Source organism: Lytechinus variegatus, chromosome 16 (assembly GCF_018143015.1).
Source record: "Lytechinus variegatus isolate NC3 chromosome 16, Lvar_3.0, whole genome shotgun sequence".
Lineage (NCBI taxonomy): Eukaryota > Metazoa > Echinodermata > Echinoidea > Temnopleuroida > Toxopneustidae > Lytechinus > Lytechinus variegatus.
The window spans coordinates 12902208-12916376 of record NC_054755.1 but is presented as its reverse complement, the minus strand read 5'-3'; the positions used below and the strand labels follow the sequence as shown (position 1 = coordinate 12916376).

At 36.2% G+C, this 14169-nt stretch overlaps 1 protein-coding gene across 2 annotated transcripts; it reads left to right on the top strand.

The window, feature by feature from the left end:
• The first annotated feature begins 4239 nt into the window (after positions 1-4239).
• On the top strand, positions 4240-11947 carry LOC121430369 (rhodanese domain-containing protein CG4456-like). Of its 2 annotated transcripts, none has more exons than XM_041627656.1 (4): positions 4240-4355; positions 8410-8607; positions 9447-9609; positions 10534-11947. In XM_041627656.1, exons 2-4 carry the CDS (start codon positions 8430-8432, stop codon positions 10586-10588), a joined length of 396 nt encoding a protein of 131 aa, XP_041483590.1. In that variant the 5' UTR covers positions 4240-4355; positions 8410-8429; the 3' UTR covers positions 10589-11947. The 2 variants fall into 2 exon arrangements, with proteins under 2 accessions (XP_041483590.1, XP_041483591.1); XM_041627657.1 differs by having other exon boundaries at positions 4248-4355; positions 8414-8607.
• Positions 11948-14169: the final 2222 nt, after the last annotated feature.

The window sequence follows — 14169 nt, the reverse complement described above, 5'->3', positions numbered from 1 at the left end:
TGGCAAAGTTACAACAGTTGCAAGTCCTTTATGAAATTGGCCACATCTTTGTATTAAAAAAGTTCTTTTTGTCCGCTCGCTCGAATTTTGCACCATACTTCATGTCTGACCCTTCAAAATGTTTGCTTCATAACGCGACTGAGCGAAAGAGCCTGAAATTTGTCAAATTTGAAGGGTAAGAAGCATACTCAGAGCATGAGATGGGACTATAGTAGTAGGAATATTAGGCCAAATACTGGTAAAAATTATATTTTTTCATTCTTCAATAATTATTATGTGGGCAAAGTTTCTGAGTAGGAGTATTGCCATATGGGTTACATGTTTATTAAATCCGTGTATCACAGAGGGGCGGTGCTAAAGGGCGTCGGAGATACGAGTGTTGTTAATAATGAATAGAGGATTTGCATAGCGGTATACGTATCCACCTTGCTAGGTGCTCAAGGCGCTCCTATATTACCCCGGCTAAGCTGGTCTACCGATTCCGGTGCGCATTTTATTACTTCCCGCCGGTACCCATTTACCTCACCAGGGTTGAGTGCAGCACCGTATGGATAAATTTCTTGCTGAAGGAAAACACGCCAAGGCTTGGAATCGAACCCACATCCTTCAGATTATAAGACGAGAATCTAAACCGCTATACCATCGACGCCCCCAGTCACTGAAAAGATAAAGGACCGGGGAGAAAATGAAAGAGAAAAGAAACAAGAGTTATCTGTCTTTTAACTCTATCTGAAATAAAGGTCAATTTAGAAAAGGGGGTATCCTGCCTAGCGCCACCTTCTTTAAATATGAGGGAATACTTTGTAAAGTGGGCTATCAATATACACGGCAAAAACTGTGGTGTTAACCGGTGTACATAGAGGACCACACCAGTTGTTTTACATCGGTGTTAGTTTTACACCCATAGGTGTTATTACAACACATTTGGTTGTTACATTTACACTCTTTGGTGTTATGTTCAATCTCTAGGGTGTAATTTTAACACCTCAGGGTGTGGTCCTCTATTAACACCAACTGGTGTCAGTTTTAACACCACAGTTTTTACAGTGTATAACAGGCCCATTTTAGCCATTTTGTTATGAGAGCTAGATCACTTCTCTTCTCTTTTCCTCTGCTTTTGAACATTTTTAGGGAGTACGCGCTTGGCTTGCGTAAGACTAAGAAAAAGGATTTGTATCAAAGAGAGTGATCGGGAAATAACAGAGGAGTGAAAAAATAATCACAATGATTAAATACGCCTGACCTTTACCCATTAGTTTATCTATATTCTTGTTTATTTATTCATTCACCTAATTTTTCACTTATATTTATCTATTTAATTACTTACTTATCTATTTATCAATTAATTAATGAATCTAGTTGTTATTTCATTTGATATTGTATATATATTTATCTATTTTTATTGTTATTATTTTTTACTCATTCATTCATTCACATATTCATTCATCTATTTATTAATATTCATTCATTCATCCATCCATTTTCCCCTTTCCCTCTTCACTACCACCACACGACACACGAAAAAAAGAATAGTCCTACATATTTTTTTTTCGTTATTCATTTAGTGATTTATGGCGTTTTTTATCGTTTTATGTACATCTATTTCAAATCGATTTACATTTTGTTACCCAGGCGTGTATGTATGTGCCTCCGTCAAAACATTTATAATGTTTATACTTCGATCTAGTCTGCAGACACAGGCCTGTGCTTTTCGCAATTTGCATTATAGTTGCACAATGCAGAGTCTGAAGTAATAAGAATAGATGTCACTATGTATTGTGGTTGCCTCTATCCATGTCTACCAAAACACAGTCAGAGAATTGGAGTCTAGTCTTCACTCTATACGTGGTAAAATTATAAGTGTGAAATTTGAGTCTGTGTTTGCAGACTAATTTTGATACCTGCTCGCTACGTGTCAAAGTCCAAACTCGGACCCTGCAGATTGTTCATGATGTAGTCTATATGCTTCCTGCTTTGCAGACCCACAATTTAACAAGCATGATGAATGTATCGCGCCCTTTACCCATTACAAGTATGTGACGTCATTATCAATTTCTCAAATTCGATAGTGATGAACGAATGAATAATTGAAATCAATATAGATGAATAAATTTGAAAATTGTATGAATGTAAAATGTGATATATCAGGCTCGAATAATGAAGAGATTGATAAACAACAAATGGATCGAACACTTAAAAATTTATTGATGTATAGATTGATGCAAAAATGTTTTGTAATCATTAATAATCACGTCATGACATATATTTTTTATTCGAACCAGTGCCTATCCGTTCAGTGATCCATGAAGGCACAAATACTAATAATAATACACACGTATTGGCTTCTCTAATAGTAACAAAACAAAATATGCTGAAGATAAATGATAATGCTTTCAATGCCAGTAAAGAATAAAAGCTATATTGGCATTGAAAGCATTACCATTTATCTTCAGCATATTTTGTTACTATGTATATATATATATATATATATATATATATATATATATATATATATATATATATATATAGAAATAGTCTGCTTCGGCATATGGAATAATATAATCATAAAAGGTAAAGTAAATGCCGTAGAAATGAAATCATAGATTTTAAAAGGAGCATAGCTCTCAAAAATGAAAGGTAAAGTCACACTCTTCGTCAGTGCCCATGATGTGACAAAAAAAGAGAATTCAAAATCCGTTTCTGAAACAGTCGTGAAAAACACGTCTGTTCATGGGCATACGGATTGTGAAACTCACCTTTCAAAGAAATCAATGCGCTGAAGATGGAGGAAGCGCACTGATAAAAGACGCATCTAAAGACGCGTTGCCATGACTGCAAGATGATAATGGCGAATCTCCGGCTCCAAAACAGGAAAATCTGAAAAGGGCCTCACCGCCAACAGTCGAAGTTTAGCAGTCAAAAGTACCTGAGCAAAATAGAAATAGTCGGCATATGGAATAATATAATCATAAAAGGTATAAGGGAGGAAGTATATATATATGAAAGATTTCTGCCTAAATGAGACAGAAAATCGTGTACAACTCTTGAACGCACACACAGGTCACGGAGTGACCCTGAGTGGAAACAGCTGACTGTGTTACAACTTAGGGGTGATACATTTTCACAATAGGGGTGAGGCAAACTCAATGGAGGGACTTTAATTCACTCATAACAAAGAAATGTGTACTACAGTACTCCTGTTGAATGCTCTGATGGAAATTATATGAGTTTCACATTCATTTGAACGGGAGGACAAGATTATTGTATATATCGAGTGCATTATGCATAAATCATATACCATTGCAACCCCTGCCTGGCCGATGGTCCAGGCATGACGATCCTGAGTGACGTCACCGATAGAGACCTCAAATGCCAGGAGAGCCTATTCGATAACTGACTTCATCTAAAAAACACGTATTGAAGATAACATCCAATGGGGAAATGGCTTTCATTTTCATGAAATATACATTCCATTCTTCAATAAATCTTTAACCCCGTCGTTAACTGCCCATTCATTCTCGAGCAATGGGGGAATGAATACAGAGTGTCTCAAAGTTTGTGTGAAAAAAGGTGCATTTTCCATAGAACTTCTGCCAAAAAGCAATGCGTAAGGGAAAGATTAGCCCCAAAACACGAATAGATGAGTTAATCAAATGGGATGAATCATAAAAATCAGTGAAATATAGTTTCTCCTGTACTCATTACTGAATACCCCGACTTGATACGATTAATTTTCCCCCTCTCCATCAACTTTTAAGAAAAAAAGGTGCATATTTTCATAAAAATATTATGTGTTATATCGACGGACGCCCGTGCGTACGAGCAGGAGGAAGTCAAATGTCTCGTATTTTTCATAATGATATATATATATATACTTCCTCCCTTATATAGCCCTACTGCAAGGGACGCCCCGGGCGCCGCCCATTGTGCGATCACATGACCTTTGATACCCGCAAACTTGACCATCTATATTGTACAGACAATGTCAAGGGTATATAGTGCCGTGAACATATAGGCCACGGGATATATATAGGCCTGCACTATAAACTTACACCGCGTGCATTGCGATCAGTATCAAAAACTTAAAAGGTCTGTTCGATGAAAGACTAAAGACTCACATTATCATAATGTTACGGCAATGTTGTTATCGGAACATGCGCACCACATCTATGTTTGCACAGTCGGCTGCGCCGAGAGAATCAATATGTTCTCTATGTCCATCAAACAGCAGACTTCAGGGTCGTCATTATGTACATTCAACCCAACCCGGTACAGAGGCGATTTACAGTCATGTATAGGCTGCTGTAGATACTCGATAAAAGGTCTGCAAAAGGGGTTATTTTCACCAGGGGCTGGTAAGAACATGATTTTTTTATTTTGCATGAACATTTTTTAAAAACATTTTATTTATCTCAAGATAGACCCATTTATCATCACCCTTTTTTCGAAATTAATTCATATTCATTATTAGACGAGTGTTTATGTTTAAACCATTAATGCTGTTCTATGGAGAAGTCAATGCATATAGGGACACAGCTATTATTTAGACCCCCCCCTTAGGCCTATGCCCTCAGTCCCTTAATTGTTTCCGTTCGCTTGGCTGATGATGACTGTGATGGTCACTGTCTCAATGATGCATAATATTCTAATTATATTTGTTTGTTTTCTTCCAACTTTCTTCAAGGGGGTCCGTAAAAAGTACATCGGTCTGTGTCAGATTTTTAATTTTTTTATAGGCAGGTACGACCCAAATAAAAGGAAATATTTCACCTGAACCTTTTTTTTATCAAACGGTAGCCGGGTTCGGGGGGTTCGGGCCCGCCCCCTCTCCCTCTCCCTCCCCCCCCCCCCCCCCCCCCTCTCTCTGATTATTATTGATGTATCGAATATGTTTTAGGGTTCAACATGAAAACTGTTAACCATAATTTTTTCCAGAATTTGACCTTAGTATATTTAATTCATCTTAACTATTATCTGTATAAGGGGCCCACTATATCACTATATTTCTATACTAGGTATTTATCTTTCTCTCTATATTTCGCATTTATATCTGCTTGTATAGTATATTTATATAATGGATTGGTAACTATGTGTTTCACTGTAATATATGTCCTTATATAAGTGTTTAATTGTAAAATTGAAAATGATCCAATATGTGTGGATTTTGACCAATAAATTTTGAAACTTGAAACTCTCTCTCCCTCTCCACCCCTGCTCTCCCCTCTCTCTCCCTCTCTTAATTCCCATTTTCTCTCCACCCCCCCCCCCCACCCCCTTTGCTGGTGGGGCAGGACTCGGAAAGGAGCCCGGATAGCAGTGCAGTAAATATTTAGTATCTAATGGTCTCAATAATATAGCTTTCAATCTCACTCATGCATTTATACCGGGCATTTATATAGCCGCGCATTCGATCAATTCAATTCAAGATCCGTGAAAATAAAAGCTATATATTCCGGCTTCGGGCAGTCCCGACCCAGAATAACAAAACAATAAACGTAATAACAAAAGTACTACGTATCTGTCTGGTTCATGTTATAGTAGGCAAAGTATATGCTTTTCTTGAAAGATTACCGTGAATGGGGGTGATTTTGAAAATACACAAATAAACACTGCATGATTGGAGCTCCATTGTGGTATAATATTGGGATGGCTGAAATAAACTTTTGGATATAAATAAGTTGCAACGGGCAATAAGACAGATCAATTATATCCTTGTTGTTTGGTTTTTTTTAGTAACTTCAAGCTTTTAATTGACTAAAACAAGAGTTCGATGTTCTCGAGAGAAAGAAACTATACGGGTAAACATGACCGCCCATATAGGCCTATTGTGCTCAGAAAGGGGGTTATGGCAGAGCAGGGGCGCGCTGTTGCTCGGGCCATGATAAATTTTCCAAAAATGTTATTTCGTTGCAAATTTCCACACCAGAATCCACTCACTAGAATCTTTTAGTTTAAATATCAGGGGCCGGGGGATCAGCGGGGGGATATGAGCTGCATGCAATGAGTGGAGGGGAGCTTCAGCCCCCACCCTCCACTTTTGCAGCTATTAATAATAGTATAATAAATCAGCTTTGTCATGTAAAACGTGCATCTAATATGTGTGGTGTCATCGTCATGATTTTTTTTTCTTGTTCAACGTAAAAATGTTACCTTTCAAGCACACGACCCAATCAAACTCTCACGTATCATACAATCGTTGCATATTATTGAAGTCATAAGGTCTTGTCAAACTCAGTGGCATATTTCAGATTTCACACGCTATATAATGTCCATATACTGTGTAGAATGCAATACAATTTCAATTTTGAAGGTGGAGGGGGGCATGTCCATGAAAAAATACTATCGGTTGGTAATTTTTAAACTTTTGTACATGGTTTTGAATTAAAAAAAAGTGTGGGGGCTGAGCCAACGCCCCCCCCCCTCCCGATTCTGCGGTTCCCGTTGGGGTGTTTTGGATTTTAAATTTTGATAAAAATTCGACATTTTTTTTAACTTTAATTAAACTGATAGTTCTATTGTACCTTGGCGGTATATGGGTTTTATGGATATCACAATCACAAGAAGTAAGTCTTTCGGGATGGGGAGGGGGGTTCTCCCTCAAATTCTCTCGGGGCGACTGCATTTACTTCAAAATCATCCCATCATTATTGTTTTTCTGCTGCAGTTTATGGAACAAGAGAATAACAGGGGAGCGTTTCATGAAAGACTTGTCGGACGTTTTATTCGACGAGTCCTGTTTTATCCGACAGTTACCATAGTAACAGTGCTTTTTAGCAAATCAAATTCAAGGAAAGTTTTCTGATCTTACACGTTGTCGGACAGAAATGTTGACGAAGTGCTCCCCAGGTTTTTGTGGGTTTGTATCATATAGTTTCACTTTCAGCAAATCATCTTTTCAATATGAAATAGTGAACAAGAAATTTCCGAAATTAAACTGGATTTTCCAGCTTTTTACGTATTTTTTTTTTTTAAGTATTTTCAGGAATGGCTTGTTTCTGTATTGCAGTTGTAAAGTTTGTGATCGGTGTATGATGTCATTTGTTTTCCTACATAGTTTTGTAAATTATTCAGTTTCTAATAATGATATTCATAATGATACATATCAATTTGTTGTGTACAAAAAACGCTCCTTTTATAAGGCATAGAAATGGGACGTTTAACGCACAGTCACTAATACGCGCCGCTGTCTTCGCATCGTGCAGGCAATCTACGTGTATAGTGGCGGGCTGCTACATTGCGGTGCAGGGGTGTTCAACTTACATATCGTGAGCGCACTCAGCTGCGTGTTTTCACTTCTTCTCCTTTCTCTCCTTTTCTTGTCATTTTTCCTCGCATTACTTGTTTTTATAAATTTCCCTCTCACTTTCCTTGTTTTCTCACTCCCTTCAGTTTTGTAACTCTTCTTGATCACTTGCATTCATTGGCACACCCCCCGGTCAAAAATGGTACGGTCCAATCCAACATACACTCAAGTCGTCGCTGTACGAATAATGAAAACGTGCAAAATTCTTCACGCGCTGCGTTGCCTAGCTATGCGTGTGTACTGTGTACACACAATGCCATCGGCTGAACCCGCCAAAATATAGTGACCAATTATTGCAAAAGCTTTTGCAAATGTGAAAAGTGACAGAGGTTTTTTTTATCCAATCAAAATAATTCTTAGGTATTCGCAATCTACAGCATTTTCTGCAAAATGTCTTTTTTTGATAGGGTCTATTGTGACGTATATGTTTTTTTACAACAATGTGAAGTCGCACCAAACGTTTCGTTTCCTGCACTTGCCCATTGGCTCATGTACAAATGGATTTCCAAAATCATCAAGAAAGGTTCCAAAAACCTCAAAAGTGACAGAACTTAATTTTAATAAAATTAAATGAAAATCATATCATGTTCAAGGTGAGAATCTGCTCTATTCTATTCTGTTTTGATAGATCACCTTGTTGACGCGTTTGGGAGATATCTTAGCAAATCCGTCAAAAAAGGCGTATTTTTCTATTATTCTCCATAGGGAAATAATTTAACACGCTACGCACTGCAAAAAAGGAGCGCAAACAAATTGATATGTTTCATTCTGTATGATACTGTTCATCATGTTCATATTGTTTGCATAATTTGTATCTGTTCAAGTAATAAAATTGATTCCAATAATTTCAAACTTTTGTTACTTGTAAATTGTATCGTATGAATTAGATTCGAGAGAAAAAAAATATTAAAAAAATATTTATCTTCGATTACAACCGCGCAGATACATACGCGCTGCGCAGACATTTTTAGGGCACTGCGCAGAGATATCGGTCAAAGGATATTTCGGGCATGCAGCGCAGCGCGGCCAGCCATGAATATTCAATCAATGGCTCAATACTTAGGACTGGCTCATACTAAGTCACAGCATTTTGACATTTTATTTAGCTAGAGGTGAGAGGCTGGAGATGAGCGGTCCCCAAGGGAATATGTCCTCGCTGGCAAAGGAAGAGATTGACCCTAGGAACTGCTACCACGATGAGATGGTGAAACTGGTTGAGAATGGAGGTGCCATCATCATCGAAGTGAGACGACCTGACGAGATCGCGGCAACAGGGATGATGAACAGAGCTTGCCACATTCCTTGTGAGTTGGAGTTCTAAAACTGAAAAAAGTCAGGGGCCGCGAAACTGAAGGGGGGCTTCAGCCCCTTCATTTTTCCAAAAACATGTACGAAAAGGTAGAAATATCTGTGATTTTTGCATGGTCAACCCCCCCCCCTCAATACTTTACAAAGCCGTTCCGCGACTCCTGAAAATGCACTCTTATTTTCTATTTAAAATCACACTAAACAAAAAATATTTCTGGGGGCCCTTTCATACAACTATGAGAACATGGTAACCCTAATGTTGTAAGTCGGGACATGTTGTTCGTCCGGCTCTGGATAAGATGGCAATCTCAGAATCTTTGTGATCAATATCTCATAATCGATTGAAAGTAATATCAGACAATATTTCATAGCACATTTTTTCAATCATTATTTTAATGCATGAATTTGGGGAAATCCAGAGCAAAGGATAATGTTTTTATCGGCTTAAAAGTCTGGACATCGGACACCCCCCGCCTAGTCATGAACTGCCTTTTGCGTCAACACCGAACCAGAAAAGAATTCGAAAAAAGGCTTAACTTTCTATAAAAAAAATAATGTTTTCTTCAAAATAAACTTGATATTTTATGATGAAATAATAACAAATGGCAAAATGTGACTCTTGCCAATGTGAAACTATACACTAATATATTTAATGGTCTCTTTCAAACGTCCATCTCTTTCTGTGTCACTATATTTTGAAATATTCACCACGCACTTTGGTGATATTTTCATTTTTTTTTGCTTTCAGAAAACAAAACTATTAAGGGTGATTGAATTCCTTTTAAAAATCAAAATATTTCATGAGCCCTAGGTATAAAATTTGATTTTTTTTCAGTGGATGAATTGAAAGAAGCGTTGAGTTTACCCGATGATGAGCTAAAAGAAAAGTATGGAGTGGACAAGCCGAACCCCGATGGATCTAATGTTGTTTTCACCTGTAGAAGCGGAAGAAGGAGTCTCATTGCGTTAGAGACAGCAAAGGAATTCGGATACACAAAGTAAGTGTTCTCTCAATCGGAAAGTTCTTGCTCCGCGACGCAAGACGTATTCAAGAACATTATTGAAAATGCACGTCTAATGACAATGAACTGCTGGGAGGTCTTCGTCGAAAATTGGTGCACCCGAACAGCAGTTTCGTTCTGAGTTTCGGAGCTGAGTCAGCTGACGAAAATACACTGTAAAAACTGTGGTGTTAAAACTGACACCAATTGGTGTTAATAGAGGACCAAACCCTGAGGTGTTAAAATTAGACCCTAAATTTTGAACATAACACCAAAGAGTGTAAATGTAACAACCTAAGGTGTTGTAATAACACCTATAGGTGTAAAACTAACACCACCAATTTAACACCTGTGTAAAATAACTGGTGTGGTCCTCTATGTACACCGGTTAACACCACAGTTTTTGCTGTGTATGTCTTTTTACCAGAGTCCAGGAAGAAACTGCTACTTTGCTTCACCAATTTCTGACAAGACTTTTTGGTTGGTCATTGTCATGAAAGGCATTGACAATACATTGTTTTTGGTCATGCGTCCATCGTGTATCGACGAGCGAAACTCAATACTGGTGCAATCTATAATGGAAGTGCCAATGTACAGTTCAAAAAATAGTGATGCATAGATAGATAGACAGACAGACAGACAGACAGACAGACAGACAGACAGACAGACAGACAGACAGACAGACAGACAGACAGACAGATAGATAGATAGATAGATAGATAGATAGATAGATAGATAGATAGATAGATAGATAGATAGATGAATCATAATCCTTTCCATAAAAATTAAGAAAAAGTATCACTTATACCTATAAACGATTTGAGCTAATGTAAAAATATTGATGCATCACGTAGCATTTTCACCGTATGCTATATCAATCAATCCTTCTCACTCTTGATAATTATTCTGTTCTATTTACAGAGCAAGGCACTACTCAGGCGGCTGGAACAGTTGGGTTGAGAAAAACAAGCTCTGAATATCACAACAGCATCAGCTATAGGGTCTCAAAATGCCTTGAAAATCACCCGAATTATAAACACTTATAAGAGTGAAAAACGGTGCATGACGAAAAGGGTCTAACATTGACATTGTACAAAACATTATTGCTATTCCACCATTTCAATGGGTGATTATTTTATTTTTAGTGTTTAAGTATATTTTCAATCTAAAGTTTCAGAACTTTCCACATCACTTCCATAACAGCGTGGTTGTCTTTTTTTCCTATCATTTTGAGTGTTGGTTATAGGAAATTGGTTATGAGTACTTTATTTGGATAAATTTGGTATTTGTTTCAATGTGTTTTTTTTTTCATGGGGGCATTACAAGAAACGGTCAATCAGTTGTAAGTCAGTATCAGTTTGGAGGTGCCGTGGCCGAGTGGTCTGAGGCGCTTGATTGAGGATCTGGGGTTCGATTCCCGGCACAACATGCCCTTGAGTAAGGGCATTTCTTTATCCACATTGCTCTTTAGCGCACATGCAACAAAGGAACATGCTGCATTATGCACACTGATGTGTGGACTTGTTTTTAAAAAAATGATATTAGTAAAAATATGAAAATGAAATAAAATGTCATACCCCAGAATCAGCCACAAATCTTCAAGTCAATCGCAAACTTTCAGTTTATTACTAATCTGCATTTTGCTGTAGAAGATATTGTTCTATATACATGTAATTATTAATTTCAAATTTCTGATTGTTCTTTGCAATCAATCATTTCTTTCATCACCCCTCTAAATTTCGAGGATTTAAAATAAATCCAGGTTGGCTGTGGATATGGACCAGTTGAATATTAGATTTAATTGTCTTTTCAAAAAGATTTTAATTCAAAGCCCGTTGCTTTATATTATTTAAATCCATGCACAAGTTTTAACTCTGTATCCAATATTCGGCTACATGTATACTATTCCAGCCGAATTTATGTAAAATCCTTGGAATTTATATTGTATTTTAGTTACAGAGTAGATGAATTATTGTATAACATAATAAAACAGAGTATAGGTACCAGCATGAATATACGTATCGTGATAAATTTTATTCAAGCATCAATGTTAAGTTTGAAAGGCGGGGGTTTGGCATGGATTACCATATATGCACGGGTTTGGTAACCGCAGAGTATGAGCTGCATCGCACAATACATCGCAAGTCCATAATTCTTAGATAGACGTCATTTACCATTACTTTCAGGGTGAAAACATTCGTCTGAGAAGTCTTCCATTGCATACTTCAGAGAAGTTTAGAAACCGATCTCTGGAATTCATTTTCATTCATTATGCCAGCCCAATATTAATTTGGCGTGTTAACGAGTTAAAGGACAAGTCCACCCCAACAAAAACTTGATTTGAATAAAAAGAGAAAATTCAACAAGCATAACACTGAAAATTTCATCAAAATCGGATGTAAAATACAAAAGTTATGGCATTTTAAACTTTCGCATATTTTCAACAAAATAGTTATATGAACGAGCCAGTTACATCCAAATGAGAGAGTTGATGACATCACTCACTATTTCTTTTGTATTTTATTATATGAAATATTTTTATTTTCTCGTCATTGTCATGTGAAATGAAGTTTCATTCCTCCCTGAACACGTGGAATTCCATTATTTTAACATTTTGTGCTTCAGGCAAGGAGGTCCTAATCGTCAAATTCGTAAAAATTGAAATATTGTATAATTAAAAAAAAAAAAGAAATAGTGAGTGAGTGAGTGACATCATCGACTCTCTCATTTGAATGTAACTGGCTCGTTCATATAACTATTTTGTTGAAAATAAGCGAAACTTTGAAATGTCATAACTTTTTTATTTTACATCCGATTTTGATGAATATTTCAGCATTGTGCTTGTCTGATTTTTCTCTATTGATTCGAATCAACATTTTTCTGAGGTGGACTTGACCTTTAAATTAGAGGACTTGATATCAGTTTCTATTATAGAGTTTGCCTATAGTGTGAACCTCGTCGGAACTTTACACGACTAGTAATTAATGCACACCATGTCCTGTCAGTGTAAATTTAAATGAATTTGGATGCTTTTCGGTTATAGATTTCAACAAACAACATTATTACTAACTAATGTATTTTACTACTCCTATTACAGTGCTGCCAAGTAGTACGGATTTTCAGTATTTAGTACTGAAAAATGAGAAGAATACTGATGGTTTCACGCAAAATACTGATTTCTCAAGTTTCAGTTATATGTGTTGTCCTATGGTATTTCTTTGAAAATACTGATTTCCTAGCAAAAATACTGATTTTCAGCTTTAAAAATACTGAAATGTTCTTGTTCAGGTTGACAGCTCTGCTATTACTACTGCTATACTACCAATACTACTACTGCTACTATACTCCTTGTCCTACGTTATGTTACTACTACAAGTACGTTACTATAATATACTATTACTATGCCGCTACTTTTACTTTTGCAGTATTAGGGTTAGGATTATACTGTTGCTGTGTTTTTTTATATACCGTTTGTGTATATGTAAAACATATACTGTACAATATAAAATTATATCAGCACTGATGTGTTTGTAGTGCAGATCGTATTGCTACATAATTATTCATTAAGATAATTATCTCATTCAACTTTTAGTTTTAATAATGTACGCACTCCAATACGTGTAAAAATGTCAAGGCCCATTTTACAATCGTAGTTAGTAAACTCGGGAGTAAACTAGCTATACCACTATTCTATTTTAATCAATTACTATTTGTTTTTCATAACAAACACTTCAATAATTTGGTGGATTTTCTCTTAACCTGTCCTTTAATCGTTTTATTGAAATACTATTTACATTCATAAAAAGAATCGAATTGTATTGAATTCTGTAATATTAATTTTATTAGCTTATTTTTCTTTTGCTTTCCGTATATATAAAAAAGAACTTTTACAATACTAACCGGCATGAGCTCCCTCTGCAGTCGTGTCTGCTTCAAACTTTTATTTTCAGTATGAATTTTATAATTATAGGCCTATACGTCATGTAGACCTTTGTGTATCCTCCAATTTGCAGTGGAATGTCAAGAACATTGCTTATTTATTTCTGTTTATTTCCGTTATCGTGATAAGGGAATATTTTTAAAAAGTGTAAATGGATATCTATTTTCTATCATAGAACATGCAGCATGTACAGAACATAATTATGCAGGATTTTGTGTATATGAATAGGAGTTGAGATTCATAGGAGTTGAGATTCTGTTTAATTCCCCATTGAAGTACGTGTTTTTTTAATCATAAGATTGAGAATAAAATGCTAAGTATAAGGCATACTGAAATATAGAAGATAATTTTATTTTATATATGAAGGTAAATAAAGTAAATATTGTATTTCATTAGAATTGCATATGTTTTTTTGTTAAGACATGTTTACTTTAATCAGTATTTCGTATACCAGGGCGTAAAAAATATCCTCACTTGTTATGTAAGGTCCCGTTTACACGAATTGATGATTTTTTTTGTAAATGAACTTGAATTGGTGTTGCGGAGTCCTTCAAATGTGGCCGTAATTCCGGTATGAACAAAATTGTTCTTGACATGTTAACAGTTGCGTAAATACG